This window comes from Quercus lobata, chromosome 4 (genome assembly GCF_001633185.2).
Source record: "Quercus lobata isolate SW786 chromosome 4, ValleyOak3.0 Primary Assembly, whole genome shotgun sequence".
Classification (NCBI taxonomy): Eukaryota; Viridiplantae; Streptophyta; class Magnoliopsida; order Fagales; family Fagaceae; genus Quercus; species Quercus lobata.
In genome coordinates, this window is record NC_044907.1 from 68,184,645 (window position 1) to 68,202,166 (window position 17,522).

The 17,522-nt window shown below is 36.2% G+C and overlaps 1 protein-coding gene across 1 annotated transcript; it reads left to right on the plus strand.

The window, feature by feature from the left end:
• Positions 1–14,463: 14,463 nt before the first annotated feature.
• On the plus strand, positions 14,464–15,609 carry LOC115985679 (F-box protein CPR1-like). Its single transcript, XM_031108595.1, has one exon. It carries the CDS (start codon positions 14,464–14,466, stop codon positions 15,607–15,609), a length of 1,146 nt encoding a protein of 381 aa, XP_030964455.1.
• Positions 15,610–17,522: the final 1,913 nt, after the last annotated feature.

The window sequence follows — 17,522 nt, forward strand, 5'->3', positions numbered from 1 at the left end:
CCCCAGAGTCTTGGTCTCAGATAACGGGAAATATTTCGACAACGACTCCTTCAGGGACTTTTGCTCATAGTTAGTAATCAAGAACCACTACTCCTCCCCTGCCCCCCCCCCCCCTAAGCCAACGAGTAGGTTGAAGTCACAAACTGATACTTATTTAAAATCATCAAGACTTAGCTCAAGGGGGCAAAGAGTGTATGGCCAGAAGAGCTACCAAGCGTACTATGGGTGTATACAACGATGGCTAGAACACCAATAAGGGAGACATCATTTCGATTAGCATATGGAAGCGAGGTAGTCATCCCAGTAAAGGTTGGACTCACAAGCTACAGGGTGGGTAATCATGATGAAAGGAAGAACGATGAGGCTATGCATCTACAACTTGATCTACTAGATGAAGTTAGGGTGACAGTTGAATAAAGACTGGCACAATACCAGGACCTCATGGCTAAGCATTATAACTCCTGAGTCAGACATAAAGACTTCAAGATTGGAGATCTCATCTTAAGGAAGGTAATGGGCACCACTAGAGACCCCACCCAAGGAAAGTTCGGCCCTAACTAGAAGGGGCCCTACAAAATCACATCTTGGTAGAGGAAAGGCACCTATCACCTGGAGACGCTAGACGAACAGAAGTTGCACCACCCATGGAACACCAAGCATCTCTGAAAGTACTACCAGTAGATGATAGCATGAAGAGTGACACTCCTCATTTCCATTTTATTTCTTTTAGTTAAATTTTTTACTTACAGTACTTTTTAAGCCCAAAGGGCAAGTTTTTTTTTTTTTTTTGTTTTTTTATCCTTTTTAAGAACAATTTTCTATTTATGCACGCGTTTACCAAAATAAGAGGAGTTATTCAAATATAAGTTGTGTATACTTGTCTCTACTAAACTACTTTCGTTATTAAGTTCACAAATGGGTGAGTTCATCCTATAAGGATGCTTTAAAATTATTAAGTCCACCATTGGACGAGTTCATCCTATAAGGATGCTTTGAATAAAAAGTCCACAAGTTTACGAATTAATATTTGTCCATAAGTGGACGAATTCATGATTACGTCCATAAGTGGAAAGTTCATCTCATAAGGATGAGTTAATATTTATTGAGTCCATAAGTGGACAGATTCATGACTAGTCGATAACTGAACGAGTTCATCTCATGAGGATGACTTAATATTTATTAAGTCCACAAGTGGACGGATTCATGATTAAGTCCATAAGTGGATGAGTTCATCTCATGAGGATAAGTTAATATTATCAAGTCCACAAGTGGACGGATTCATGAATAGTCCACAAGTGGACGAGTTCAAGATACCTTAGGGGTTTGTTAAATTAAGTCTCCAAGTGAATGGGTTTATTGCAAGAACCCACTAGCAGACGAGCTCACTAAATTTAATGCCTCAATTTATTAAAGTAAACGAGTTTCTTAGTTTGTCCTTAAATAGGACAAGGCCTTTGTCATGGCTGATGAATTCATCCTAAGTATGCAGGCATAAAGAATGAGCAAACACATATCAATACATAAAGATCAACACACATATACTGAAAGCAACGGATATAAAATACCATAAATAAAGTGAAGTTTTTACAAGCAAAGCCCAAAAAAAAAAAGGCATTAAACATTGTTTGGAAGTTAGACCGGATGTAAAATAAAAAAAAAAAAAAAAAAAAAGGCTAAATTTAAGGAGCCGGGGCGTCTTGGGGGTCCTCGTCACCCTTAGGAGGAAGTTCCTGGATGTCTTAAGTTGGAGGGTCTTCAACATTCGGAGGGTCAGTTGACGGGATCAAAGGAATGACGGCAGGATCCGCAACAAGTTGGGTGAGGACGACACTATCATCTTTTGGATCCAGCTCTGACTTAGTGGAGTCATCAGTTTCTTCAAAAATAATTTTGCCTATAGGTGTCAATGATAGGGGATCAACCATATTGACCTTGGATAAATCCAAGTGGGGGTAGACGAACTTGACCTAATTTAGGCAGTCCTTAAACCTGTGACCATAATAGATGGCTCAAGAATCTGTAAAAGGCTGTGAAGCCTTAAATTCTGCTACGGTGTCAGCCCTGGCCGTCTTCACCTGGCCTAGAAGTACTGTTAACTCTTTTTACTGTCGCCTTACCTTCTTGTTCTTTTTTCTTCTGATGGCCCTCCTCCTTCAGTTCCTCTCTAAGCTCCTTCACCTTCTAGTTAAGGGTACGTAGGGCACCCTTATATTGCTCTTACTCGTCAGTCAGGTTCTGGATCCACTTATGCAGATGGGTAATCACCCCTTCTTTAGTGACGCCTCTATCCTACAACACCTTCATATGAACCAGTGCCTACAAGACTGGAAAACTGTCAACTATTGAGCATGAAAATAAGTAAAGGGAGAAAGAAAGGAAGAAATGTACCCGAACAAGGTCAAAGAGACGCCCCCACCTCCTCCGTCGCTTGCTTAGCACAAGGGTCCATGTCCTTATCCTTGATTATGGACTCCACCACCTTAGTCCTTATAGGTAAGAAGATGACGATCAAGTCCCTGAGTGACGGGGCCTAATATCGTCATTAGTCCCTTACTTGCTCCGTGGCTCGGCTTAGGAGGTGATGGCTTCTTAGGGAGCTTGTCCCAAGGGGTGACGGATGCCTCCTTCGAAGGATGGTCATCCTTCCCGTCAACCTTCCTCTTGGAAGCCCCCTTTCCGATGGCTTTGGGGGCTGATGAGGATGCCTCATCCCCTTTTGTTTTCTTTTCTTCTTCTTACCTTCGAGCAGCAATAACCCACACCTGTGCCCTCTGCCTAGCTACCTCCATTTCTACAAAGGACAAGTTTTGAGCGTTAGACCAAGTGACAACAAAAAGAAAAAACAACGGGAGAACATTAAAAATACTTATGATGATGAGAATAAGTATTTAGTCTACAAGTTGCTGGGGTTGGCTTTGGCCCACCATAGTATGCATGCAACGTATTGAGGGTGATCAAATCCCTACACTTCCGCTGCTCAAATGGGATTTCAAGGACCCGATGAATGAAGGCCTCCAGTTCATCAGTTATGATAGGATGAACACTAGCTAAAAAAGGGAAAACAACGAGATTAGAGCACTTAAGAAGTAAATTATAAAGTTAAAGCAAAAACTAATGGTGCTAAACCTAAATCCTTGACAATACCCCAAGTATTGTCAAAATTGTGGCGCATTATAACCCACTCTTCTGGATGGTGCACCCACTCCATCCCCTGAACAAAGAAGTATCTACCCTTCCAGTTCCTGTTTGAGTCGAGCATGTCTGACACGAGCCTTAACTTTTCCTCCGTGCAGTGAAGTGGTATATTCCTTGGGACGAGACAATGTGTTGAGGTCTGTAGCAATAAAGGAACTCGTCCAACGAAAGTTGATAGTTCCCACCACTCAGATGACCCCACAAAATCTCAGTCCCTATAAAGATCCTCTAGGCATTTAAAGCAATCTAGCTAACAGATAATCCAAGAAAGTTAGCCAACTAATAGTGCAATGCCATCAATGGCAACCTTAGTCCCGTTGCAAACATAGTGTCGTACATGTCGATGTCTGCCATCTTCCCTGAGTAGCACTTCTCGAATTTCTAGGGAGACAGATCAGGATATGGTCAGGGATCTGGTAACGATCCCTCACATTCTTAAATATGTTAACCATCATCTTTGGCAAGAAATCATTGATGGTCCACATTTTAGGAAGGATAAATGGACGAGCATGCCCATTCCCAAGGCTTCCTAAACTTCCAACTTCGAGGGTTCTCTCATCAGCATCACCCTCATCCCCATCATCCTCCTCTCCCTCATCACCTTCAACCTCTCCCTCGTCACCTTCAACCTCTCCCTCATCTATCTCCTCTTCCTTATCTCCCTCTCGAACACAACTTTCCACTTCCTTGTCAAGAGAATGGGCTGACATTTCCCTCTCCGATGACCAGGAAAAGCCCTCCTCGGGCTCATAACCTGTTTGGAATACATTGTCATAACTCACTCCCTCACAAACTGACAACTGCTAACTCATCACTTCTTTAGATATCTATCTACCTACAAGCAATGGAAGTATTCTAAGTACCTAAGTTGACGGCCTCTCTAAAAGTGGTAAACAATCAACTAGAAAAAACAAAGATAAGAGATAGAGTGAAGGAAAGGAAAAGGTGACTTACCAAGTAGATGGTGCCATGAAAGGTGACGGTCTCAACAAAAGAACGAAGGCAACAAATTTAATGAGATGACAGGAGCAAAGTTCTCAGAATAGCAAGACTCTCTCTGAAAATCAATGATGATGAAATGGGAGAAAATGAGGAAGGAATTGAGATATATATATATAGGATGAAAATCACAACGAAGACGAAGCAACACCCTCGTCTAGAAATGGAGCTAATCCACTTAAGCCACGTGTCCAAGCAATTAATAAAGACTGCTCAAGGAATCACCCATAAATGCCCTCTCTTTTTTCGTGAAATAAAAGTAATAAATAGTAAAAAGAAAAGAGCTACAAATTAAACTCCACAACCTGTCAGCTAGAGCTGATGAGGATATGGAGTAGGGAACAGCTGATAAGGGTAATTCTTGAGGTCTAGGTGATGGACCTATTGTATCTGACGACTTTGCTAATGCACCCGTAGATGATTCCATAAAGTTGACGGTCCATCCTAAGGCTGACAAATGCACTTCAAGATCATCTACGCATAGACGAGATGACCAGAAGGCATAGACGGAATGGGAAGTTGACTAGATGAAGCTGACGAGTCCAACATGCCTTGATGAGTCCAACATGTTTTTTACTTGGGCCCCACGTATGAGTATACCTTACACCCCAAGATAAACCCTAATCAAGAAGACTCCTATAAAGAAAGGATTGCATAAAATATGCGAATTAAAGAGAATCTCTCTCACAAGGAAATATCTTCTTAGCCAAGGAACGAGTGTCAACCCTATGCAACTATAAAAGCCCCAAAACCCTCACAAACCAAGATACGCATAATTTTACCCCAACTTTGGCACTCTAAAGTTGCAAAAGTTCTCTAACTTGACCTTTGGAAGATATTTGGCCGGTACCACACTGGTGCTCTCTATAAGGTCTTCTCTTTTTTTTCTTTTTTTCTTTTTTTTTTTTTTTGTATTGTGCAGGTATTGTTTCGAACACGCGAGGATCGTGTGACTCACCATTGGTTTTCAGCATCATTAGAAGCAAATAAGATGAAAAGAGAAAAAGACTAATAAAGATGTATTTCCATATTATGTGAACATAATTCACGTCCCCTGAAAAAGCAAAGATATGATAAGGAAATCTCAAAGTAATGACCAATTAACCAAATAAAACAAATGAGATTTGACTACCGAATGAGAATTGCTGAAACTTGACACCGATGGCTTGACACCAAAACTTCATTCAACATTTTGAGTTTTCCTTGATCTAACAGTGTCAGCTACGACTAAATTTCTTACGAGCACTCTCCACAAGATATCGCCTTTACAAGTTTCCCAACTCCACGCTAAGCAACTATGCATCAATTCCCTTGTATTTGTCGACCATTTTATCACACCACATTATCAACTTCATTAAATAAAATAAATACCCCCATCTCCTCAATTGCATTTTTATTTTATGTTAGCAAATACTTTTCCCTCAATTGGAATATAGCATATAGCTAGAGCTCTAGTTGTAAAAGTTAGTGTTTAGGAATGAAGTTTTTGCAATAAAGAGCTTCAATTGAAATTTAGTTTGGCAAATTATTGTGACTAATAAATTGTAAATATTTTTCGTAATATTTTTTATTACAAAATTGTAAATATTTTTCTTAAAAATTCTCAATATTTCAAATTTTCCCCAAAAAATTACAAAAGAAATTTAATGAAATTTATTTATTACAATTATTTTTATTTTGATAATCAGAGATTTACATAATATAAAATCATTTTTTTATAATGATTACAGTGCAATAAGAATAAATATTACAAAGAATAGAAGATACTGGAATAGAATAATAATTCCTATTCAATCATTTAAATAGGAATTATATATTGACACATATTGGATTAAGAACCTAGTGTTAATCACATGTTTGCACTTTGCACCATAGAAAGAAAGTGATGTTGGGAATAGTTGATTATTTTATCTTTTTTGTATTAGTTTAAAAAGATAATTAATAGAAAAAAAAAATTAAAAAAACTGAAAACTATCAATCTAGAATTGGGTCTATCTTGGCAGCAAAAAAATAAAGTTGGGTCTCTTTTCTATGGAACTGGAAGGAATAACAGAAAAATTAATACAAGCGATCTCATTAATTAAGAACAAAGCCAAGAAAGTCTACATAGAGAATGAATGAGTTAGAAAAATATATACTTATTCTCAAAGAGAGAGAGAGAGAGAGAGAGAGAGAGAGAGAGAGAGAGAGAGAGAGAGAGAGAGAGAGAGAGAGAGAGAGAGAGAGAGAGAGAGAGTACTTTTTTTTTTCCTTCTTTTGAGAATCAAGACTATGAACTTTATTAAATAGTAGGCAAATCTGCCTGATAAGTGTCAACGATGTGTGATGGGACATCTTCCATCTATACTTGAAAACCAGCGACATGTCATGCATGTCGAACTAGGTTGTGAGTTACACTGTTTCCTTCTCTACGAACATGTGAAAACCTAATGCAATGAAATAAATTTGCAAAACATTTAACATCTTGAATAGGTAAACCAAAGGATGCCAAAAAGTGTGAATCTTCATTCAAAGCGTTTATAACAATCTCTGAATCTCCCTTTAGGTTGAAATCATTCAAACTCAGATCAGCAGCACACTGTAAAGCCTTCGATGTAGTCAAAGTTTCAAGCTCTACGATAGTTATGGGGAGAGGGATGATTTCTAACCATTGTGCCAAGCCCTTTCCTTGGCAATCTCATATAATCACTCCAGTCACTGCCTTATCTTCTTCTTGAAACGTTGCATCGATATAATTTGTGCCTAAACCCTCCACAGAACCCTCCACCCATTCTTGGTCAAAGTTGATAGTGCTAAGAGTTCAATCTAGCTTTGCTTCATCTACCCATGTCTCGGCTATAAACACAATAGAGGGATCTTTTGCCCATATACTTTCTATAAGCTCTCTCTCTGTATGTGGGTTTCCAAGCCCAAGACAGTTCCATACTAAGAGATTCATTGCTTCTGGCAGGGTTGTGAAATAGCCTCCACCAATATCTGAGATTGAGTACCACTCTCCATTGATACCTGATGCCTTTTGTTTTTTAAAACTGGTGGGCTTCTATTGTCATCCGTCACTCTTTTGCCTAAGCCGAAAGTGTCAACTCCCACCAGATAGGAAGAAGAAGATGCCTGAGCTTGGAGTAATCGAATCCACTTGCCCTGCATAGCTGAAACACCATTGTTGGTCTGGCTCGAGTTGCCTGTTAAAGGGATAGGAGGTTTGCTTGGTCCTTGCTGCCTCGGTTCTGCCAGATTACACAACGGTATCGTGATTTCAACATCACGTGCCAAGGAGTTGGCCTGATTAAGAGGCACGTGATTGCTTATTTGTTTGACTTGCTCTACATTTTCGAAACTCCTAGATTCTTGGCTATTGATTGGTGATTCTGGCACAGTCGTTTTTGGAAGAGTATAATTCTCATTCAATGATAATCCTGAGTTTTTCGGAAGAGTAAATCTTGGACCTAAGTTGGAATTGGAATTAAATGTAGCTGTTTCCTTCTGTTTGTCTACTTCAGCTGTATGCTCATTGTTTGTAACTGGTCCATCATTAATACCCTTTTCCTCTTCAATGCAAACCCTCGTTGTCATCTTTTCCATCTCAACACTCAGTGGATTTCCAACTTCCAATGAACCACCTTCAGTCTCTGCCACCTGCCTCAATGTCTGACTCTTAATTTCTTCTCTATCAAATGCCAACTCATGGAATTTCATAGACTTATCAAACTTTTGTATGACGGCAAGGTGTTTGTCGATGCTCCACAACTGGTTTTCAATGATCCTTTCCATGTTTCTGATTTCGGAACCATTCTTCAATCTCCATAAATGCTTAAGTGTCTAGATCACAGCTTTCATGACTAGGTAACGTGAAATAAGGACTGTGGCCACGATGATGTATTCCTTAAGTTGTTGAACTCATGGAAGAGTAAAACCAGTGTCCTCCTTCTCATAAAGAGTTAAATTGCTCCAATTCATAGTGAGATCTTCCATAGGTAAGAGAGGTTGATGGACTCCAAATTATGAAGGAGAGTTGAAAAGACCAAAAAATTCCTGTGTTTCCCTATACCCGCGAGAGGAAAAAAAGAAAAAGAAAAAGAACCTCGAGAGGCACACTTGGTGACTCAAGAGAAGACAAAAACAAACAAACAAACAAAAAAAACTCTCCTTCAAAGAAGGGACAAACAACTTCTACTGCCTAAGAGAAGAGGGAGACAGACCCCTACTTTCTTAGCAATAGAAAAATAAAAAATCTTTTGAAGCCAGAGAGAGAGAGAGAGAGAGAGAGAGTACTTGGTAGGGAAGAGTAGGGACTTTACTTAAATTTATAAAGTTAAGGAACAACTATTACACCCCTTTTAAATATAATTATTCTTTATTAAAGAATAGTTATTCCTATGTATTATAACTTCTTTAACTCTCTCTTGTGTGTGTGTGTGTGTTTCTAATAATCATTGGAATTAAAAAAAAAAAAAAAAAAAATCAAACTAGTGAATGGTTATTCTTAAGGAATAGCCACTCTATTATGGGGTCTATTTCAATTTACCAAATATACCCTTAATGTGATTGATTTGATTATAGATATTATAAATACATACCTAATTTTCATATTTACTTAGATTTATTAACTATTTTTGCATAAATGATGATAAAATAAATTAGTATTATTAACTGAAAATTTTACAAGTTTGGAACAAACATTCCTTATATATGCTTTTAATCTCTTTCGTTAAATAAAAAAAAAAATATATATATATATATATATATATATATTATTGAGGATGTACGTAAATATATGATACATAAAATAAAATAAAAATCAATACGATTTAGATTTTAACAATTTTATTTTTAATGAATACTTTAAACATTCTATTAGTTGTAATTTGTAGAAATTAAATTCTTTGACTTGAATGGTTGTCACTTGTCACTGTTGTCAGTTATATTAAGCTTACAATAGTGGTTTTTTTTTTTTTTTTTAAAGATCTTACAATAGTTTCTCTAAAAAAAATTACAATAAACCACCTATTAATTTGGATGCTTTTTTTTTTTTAATCCCTTTCATTTTATTTGTTTTAATATTTTTGACTTGGTTCATCACAGGTCCAAAAGTATTAACCCTATTTCCGGGTAATTTCGATTAGAACCCAATTATAGCCCAAACATGAATGGATCAAAATCAAACTTGAACATAATCTTTTCTATTTATTTTTTGAGAAGATGATCTAAATAACCGCTGCACCATTAAGTTCATACTCACTGCACCATTATCCTCATCTTCCCTCATATCTAAATGACAAAGTTATCAAGTAGCGATGGAGACTACATTTTCTTTGACGATTTCTGTTGCCTTTCTTTTTTTCTTTTTCGTTTTCATTTTATTTTACTTAATTCAGATGTGTTTTGGTTTCATTGGATGTCTTAACGGTTTGGTATGTTTATCTAGCTAAGCTGTAAGGGCGTGCTTTGTTTTTGGTGGATGAGGTTGCAATTTATTGCCTATTGATTATTTTGAAGTGATAATGCATCAAATTCTATCATTTTTTTCTATAAAAAGAAAAAGAAAAGAAAAAGTATTAGTGAATAATAATTATATTAATCTCATCAATGTACAGTTCATGTTCTCAACACACTCAATTATTTTCTCATCCATTAGTCAAAGTTAATCTTTCAACGCTAGCAACACTATATTCTTCTCTGATTTTTCGTTTTACCTTTGAAATAGTCAAAATAAAAATCAAACCTTTTCCCCCCTCCCAGTCTCATTTGTCTTTAATTCTTTACAAAATTAAATATAAACCTGAGTCCACCAGGACATCATGACTAGTTAAATTTTTAGAGGTTTCTCTATTAATTTTAGAATGTTTTACTATTTACTAGAAGAATAATAAGAAGTTACAGTAATTTATATTTTAAAATGGTAATGCCATGGGAATCCTATATATATATATATATATATATGATAATGAGATGCATGTGATAGATGCATGTGATATGTGAGGTAAATGATAATGCATTACATGTGAATTGTGATAATGCATAACATGTGAAACGTATCAAGGACAACTTTAAGCGTAATGTTTGGTTCATTCTATAATATTCTTGACTTGTTTCTTGGAAGTTCTAATGCAATCGGCTTTTCTTTTCAATTCAAATTCTTCACGGAAATTGTGCTATGGAAAATTACATTTTACCACCTTAAACCATATCCTAAATTATATTTTGCACCCTAATTTTTTTAATGTATATTTTGCATTCTAAACTATGACCCTTGTTACACTTTGCATATAAAGTATAATTGAGAATATAGTATAGGGTGATTCTAAATAAATAAATACATATATATATATATATATATATATATAGCTTAAGGTGGTAAAATATAATTTTTTTTCTAAGTTTTTAAGGAATTGAGAAGGGGGCAGTTCAGTCTTTTCAACTAATGTCATCTTTTCAACTGATGTCATATTTTTCCATCCAAGATAACTACAAACTTAACATCAGGGTGCAAAGTGTAACAAGGATTCTAGTTTAGGATGCAAAAAGCGCATTCGAAAAGTTTAGGATGCTGTAATCAAGATATAATTTAGGGTGGTAAAATATAATTTCTCTCTACAAATTTATGAGACACAGGTCTTGTTCAGCCGAAACAAGTAACAATATATATATATATATATATATATATATATTAGAATATGATTCTGTACACTTTTCTTGTTAATACTCCTTTGGTCCTCTTTGAGTTCTTTCTCTTCATCCTTTTTATTTGATTATCTTTGATCTACTTTTTTTTTGAAGTATTATATTCAAAATATTTTTACAACAAATTAAAGGTGGTTAGTTGTTATTGATTTTAATTTGAATTTATTAGTGAAATTACTTTTTTAACCCATTAATAATGAAAGCTCAATTAGTGTGAAAACACTAATGCTTGTTTGGACCCCAAATTTTAAATTATGGCTTAATTGGTTATACTCTAATTGATCTAAGTGCAGAAGAAGAGAAAAACAAACGCGATAAACCGGAACACTACTCTAAGCCATAAGCAAGAACAATAAGCTATAAATGTAAAGTTTAAAGAGTAGGGAAAAGAGATGCAATAACAAAAATAATATCAAGATGTGTTATTGAAGAGGAAACTAAAATACTAGGTGAAAAATCTCTCTGCGGCCCTCCAAGCCGAAATTAATCCACTAGTGAATAAATTAGAGTAAAAGAATATCAAAAAGACCCTCCAAGCCTGATCTACTCAATATACTTGAGGCCTCTAAACTCCGGCTACCAATGAACTTCTCAGAGTCTTGTCTTCATTATCCAAATCCCGCAATTCCACACAATTGCATCCACCACTCAATGGCTTCTTCCAATACTTCCTAAAGGCACCGAAACTTCTCTCAACACTCAAAGTGGGTGAGGTAAGTGTTTGGGCTAAGAACCTCTCAATGATGTGTAGATGGAGAGGTGGAAGTAGATGGAAACTTTAGAGAAATGATATAAAAGATTGTGGGTAAAAACAATCTTTAACTCTCAAGTTTTTGCTAGGGTTTTTCTCTCAAAAGTTTCTTCAGAAATTATACCTTCATCTTCTTACATTTTTTTGGGTAATAAGGGTTTATAGAGTGTTGGTAAAGAATAGGAAAAGTCACCCTCCAAAAAGTAACAGGCAATGGCTTTCATGGGTCACTCGCAACTTGGCTTGAGTTGTGAGTTACTCACAAAATCTAGCGTGTTAATGACTCTTCAAATTCCAGTATGTGCTTCTCATGTGGCTCGTTTCGCAAGTCAGTAGTTGCAAGTCTATCGTGAGTCAAGTAGCGAAAACCACTTCTTCACAGATTTTTCACCAAACTCTAACACATAGTCTTTACATTGAATCCCACAAAAATATAGGGAAATGATTGAACATAAATACAATCATACAAACATAGTTGTAAATCAAAACTTTACAAGTAACAACTCATAACAACCTGCCACCTATAATTTGTTGTGAAAAATTTGTGTACACAGTATTTCTCTCTCTCTCTCTCTCTCTCCTATTGTTATTTGTTTCTTTTTAGACCCCATAAAACACAAATTGATTAACTTAGTTATTTAGCCAAGTGATTACTTAGATAAATTATTCAAATCTAGGTTAACACATTCAAATCATATCATGTAAATAATATGGAAATATAAAGAACACACGATATGATAACTCAGGAAAACCAAATTAGTAAAAAACTTAGAGAGGATTTAACCTAGCTATCTTCAGGGTAAAACAGATCCACTATGAAATAATTGAAGTTTGTATAATAGAACTTAGATCACTAACATCCTATCGCTACCTCGAGTAGAAAACTTACTACCACGACCACATGACAGTCCCGAGTCCATGGACTACTTCTTTCCTTGATCCACTACAATTACAAGTACTCCCACTTGTGACTTAGTGACTCCACTCAAAGGTTTCAGATCTTCTTTAAGTCATTTATCCGGCAATTGAAGCGATCACCAAGTTCTAGACATGAATCTTAATCTTGATAACCCAAGTGTGTATAAAGGTAAATACCTCTAGATCTCACAAGAAATTCAACATATAGCATATCAAATAAACAAAAATCTTCAAATTGTTGAGTTCCCTACCTAGCCATAAAATCAGCACATTTATTAGCTTCTTTGTAGCAATGGCTAAAATAAATCTAGGGAATTTGGGAAGCTAGTTGCCTACAATCATCCAAAATAGAAAGAATGAAGTTATTAGATTGTACTGGGTTCGCAAGCACATCAATAATAGCTTTTGCATCTAATACTACTTCAATAGCAGGATATCTTCTGCTAGTGCAAATCAACAACCTGTCCTGCATATGTGCTTATGTTGTCATATAATTCACTGCGGGTGCATAGTTACCGAAATCTACAAAGTAATTAACAATTCTCGAAAGCTATATAGAACTAATACCTTACAAACATGTACATATTATACAACAAAGTCTTAATTTTCCCATTAACAACAACCTTTGAAAATATAAATGGCAAAGATATAAACGAAGTCCATGACACACATTGAGCGTCAATTTTGAGCAAACAACCTTTTGAATTTTCTGTACTTATCACTACTATTGCGGCCAAAATGGCCCATTAGCATTAATTTTTGAAATATTTAGCAACATAGCACTGTTTCGGAAATAATTAGGGAAATACCACTTTTTCCGGTACTCGAGCTTGGTGAGCTCGAGTACCATGTTTTTTAATCCACCATCGCCCCATATTCAAGGAGCCCTATAGTGGCGTTTTTAAACCCTATAGTGACGTTTTCGGGCCCTATAGCGGCGTTTTTAAGCCCCCATACCAGGTTAAGGGGCCCTATAGTGACGTTTTCAGGCCCTATAGCGGCGTTTTCCTGCAAAAATTTTTTATAAGTCCCCATAACAGGTTCAAGGGGCCCTATAGTGGCGTTTTTTAAGCCCTATAGTGACGTTTTCGGGCCCTATAGTGGCGTTTTTTTTTTTTGAGAAGATGTTTGACTAATGAAAAGATGGTACTCGAGCTCACCATGCTCGAGTATCGGAAAAAGTGGTATTTCCCTAATTATTTCCGAAACAATGCTCTGTTGCTAAATATTTCAAAAATTAATGCTAATGGGCCATTTTGGCCCTACTATTGCACTAAAAATATTTATAATTAAAAAGAATAAAAAATTAAGCTCTTCTCCTAAAAGTTGATGATATGTCTAATTAAGCAAACAACCTTCTGTCTCCATTTGATTCGCCAATCATACCAAATCCACATAAAGCACGAGTCAGAGTACCATATGTAGACAAATCTCATTGTCCCAGCGTGAGCGAGAAGACCAGGATGGGTTGAGTTCTAGTGTGATGCCACCGTAGACTGGCGCCAGAGGAACTCTTCATCATCTGACGTGACGCCACCTAGATGGATAACTTTGCCTTACCAATTTAGTTTTATGGTTTTAAGATGTGGGAAGAGAAAAGTCCTAACGTGAGTCTCTTTCATTTTTCTTTTTAATATTTACAGAAGTGAATCTCTCTCTCTGTTTTTTTTTTCTTTTTTTCTTTTTTAAAGAAAAACTCTAACTCTATAATAGAACAATTTCAAAAAATTTAAAATTCTACTTTAAGGTCGCTTATTTACTCTTAAGGTAAATGTTTCTATTAAGAAAAAAAGAAAAGAAAAAAGAACCAAATACTTTGGGAGGATGTAGTGGAGTTGGAGTTGGACACAAACTGGAGACCTTAAAATTGTGCACCACCATGACCATAGAGTGAAAGAAAAAATATACGCAGTCTATTAATGCTGATTTCCTCCACTTCCATGATGTCTCATTATGTGCCGCTAGAGCTTATCAACAGGATACTACTCAGATTACCAGTGAAAGCTCTCATACGTTTTCTCTGTGTTTCTAAGGAATGGTCCGCCTTAATCAACAGTTCAAATTTCACCAAGAATCAGCTCAGTCACTCCATCGAGACCAACAGCAACCGCACGCTGATTCTCAAGGAAACATACATAAATCGGCCGTTACAATCACGTTTCTTCTCCGTTCCTTACTCCGACAATGATCAGTTCGGCAAGGCTGTCCAAATTTACCAACCTCTACATAATTGGGACATCCTGGACTATTGCCACGGCTTGGTTTGCCTTCTCTTTTATAAGTACAAAGAAAAGGAAGACATCGTGATTTGGAATCCATTGATCAGGAAGTACAGGAAGTTGCCTATGGAACCAATAGACGAACCAGAATCTTCATGTGATTCGTTTTCCAGGTTTGGATTTGGGTATGATCCTAGTAACGACGATTATAAAGTGGTGAGAATTGCAGAATTTTATGAGGGACCAGTTTTAATGGACTTCTTTGAAGTGAAGGTATATAGTTTGAAATCACAGTGTTGGAAAAAAATTGAAAAACAACTGCCAATCAAGGAGATATGGTCAATGCAGTCAGTTTCATTGAATGGAGCTTTCCATTGGATAGTTGAGCAGGATGATAGGTTGGAATCTATCCTTGCTTTTGATCTTGCCAATGAGAAGTTCCAACTTTTCAGAAAGCCCCTTAATGAAGGGATGCCCATTTTGGATGTGTTGGGAGGATGCCTATGTTTTATGGGGGTTGTTGAAGAGACTTATAGTGATTTTTGGTTGATGAAAGAATACGGGGATGAGAGTTCTTGGACTCGGATTTATAAAATTGAACCAGGTGCAGTGCCTTGGAATATTGACTATTTCAAGCCTCTACTCTTTTCCAAGAATGGCAAAAAGGTTTTGATGGAAGAAGTCAGTCTTTTTTGGTATGACATAGAAAAGAAAAGAGGCAAGATGGTTAAGAATCAGAGTTTTCCTAAGCGGTTTAAAACAGCAACTTGTATTGGGAGTCTTCTTTTGCTTGACGGTGATTGTGTGATTGATCTGACGCAGAAGAAGAATAAGAGGAAGAGGTAAGACAATGAAGTTTAATGAGATTGTTTATATTTGCTTAATTGGCTTTCTTAGTATTGATTTACATATCTTTAAGTTGTGGTTGTACGTGCTGGGGAGATTTTTGTGAATTTTCTCATTGTTTAAGTGGTAAGCGTTAGATTTTATTGGCTTTTCTATTTTCCAATATAATTCTAATGATTGAGGTGAATTTTGTGTACATTTTGTTTATATTGATATATGTTAGATTTTAAATATTTAGGATTGAAAGTTTAGATTCTTAATTTATGTATGTAAGCAAATCAAGAACAAAAACATGTCCAAATTAGGTATTAGACATTACTCAAGATTGTACAAGTCAAGATTCAATAACATGCAAGTTGCAGAAAGAAGAAGTCAATTTCTGTTAATCTTGACCGATCGAAAATTGCAGTTTGTAGAATTTTAATTAGGCCTAAAGCCTGTGAAATGTTTAGGGTTGTAGTCCAACACCACTAAGTATAAAAGGAAAACCCTAAATACATTTCAGAAAATTCTTGGAAGTCTTGTGAGTTACTCCAATGAGATTTGTGAGATTTCTGAAGCCTTCTAACTTAACAAGCATCTACCAAAAGTTGGATCTACAATTAAGAACTGATGGAGACAAGTTGCTGCATAAAGATCAACTACTTTAAGTGGGATCTCCAAGTGACAAACGGGGGTGTTTGTTTTTAGCAAATTCAAGATAAAAGTCCATGAAGTTGGAGTTACACGTGGTTGTGTGAGTAAGTTCCACAAGAGGTAGCTTTAAGCTTAGGGAAAAACTTATTGTAAACTTTCATTCTATAAATCATAGTGAATTTGATTACCTTGAGGATGGTTAGGTCAAATCCTCCCTTTTATTACGTTAAATTTGTTGGTTTCATTGGTTTTCCTTGGTCATCATATTGCTTGCCTTCTTTACTTTTCCACACTAGTAATATGATTGCATGTGTTTAACCTAAGTAACTACTTCGCTTATTCATTAGGTTAAACTAATCTGATTTAAAAAGAGTTTAAACAAACAAACAAATGATATCAAAGATAAGGTCATAAGTTCAAGTCACGGGAGTGTCATTATGAGGGATGGATTGTTGGGGGGACAACAATTCGACTCTCTGCACCCATTCTAAAAACAGGCTGCAAGGCGTGATGTTAAATGCCATAAAAGATTTGAGTGTATCTTCCTTATCACCAAAGGGGGAGATTATTAGGTTCTAAATATTAGGATTAAATGTTTAGATTCTTAATTTATGTATGTTGGTATTAGAGCCAAGATTATGGGTTCAAGTAACGGGAGTGTCATTGTGAGGGAGGGATTTTTTTTTGGGGGGGGGGGTGGGGGGAGGGTGCGGAGGAGACCACAATTCGACTCCCTACAACCATTCTAAAAGCAGGCAAACAGGGTGTGATATCAAATACCATAAAAATTTTGAGTCTGTCTACCTCATCACCAATTGATTTGTTTGTTTAGACCCCTTTTAAATCAGATTAGTTTAATCTAATGAATTAGCGAAGTAGTTAATTAGGTTGATTATTCAGATCTAGATTAAACACATGCAATCATATTACTTAGTACAGAAAAGTAAAGAAGATAGCAATATGATGACCTAAGAAAATCAATGAAACCAACAATTTCAAAGTAAAAAACCAGGGGAGGATTTAACCAAATCTATACTCAAGGCAAACCAATTCACTATGAGAGAATGGAAGTTTACAATAGATTTTTCCCTAAATCTAAAACTATCTTTTGTAGAACTTACTCACATGACCACGTGCAGCTCCGACTCCATTGATTCTTCTATCTTGAATTTGCTAAACCCAAACACCCCCATTTGTGACTTTGGGATCTCACTCAAAGGTTTTAAATTACTGTAAAGTAGTTGATCTTTATGTAGAAACTTGTTTCCACTAGTTCT

Coding starts and splice junctions, on each gene's coding strand:
- LOC115985679 (XM_031108595.1), top strand. CDS start 14,464: ATGCTGATTTCCTCCACTTCCATGATGTCTCATTATGTGCCGCTAGAG.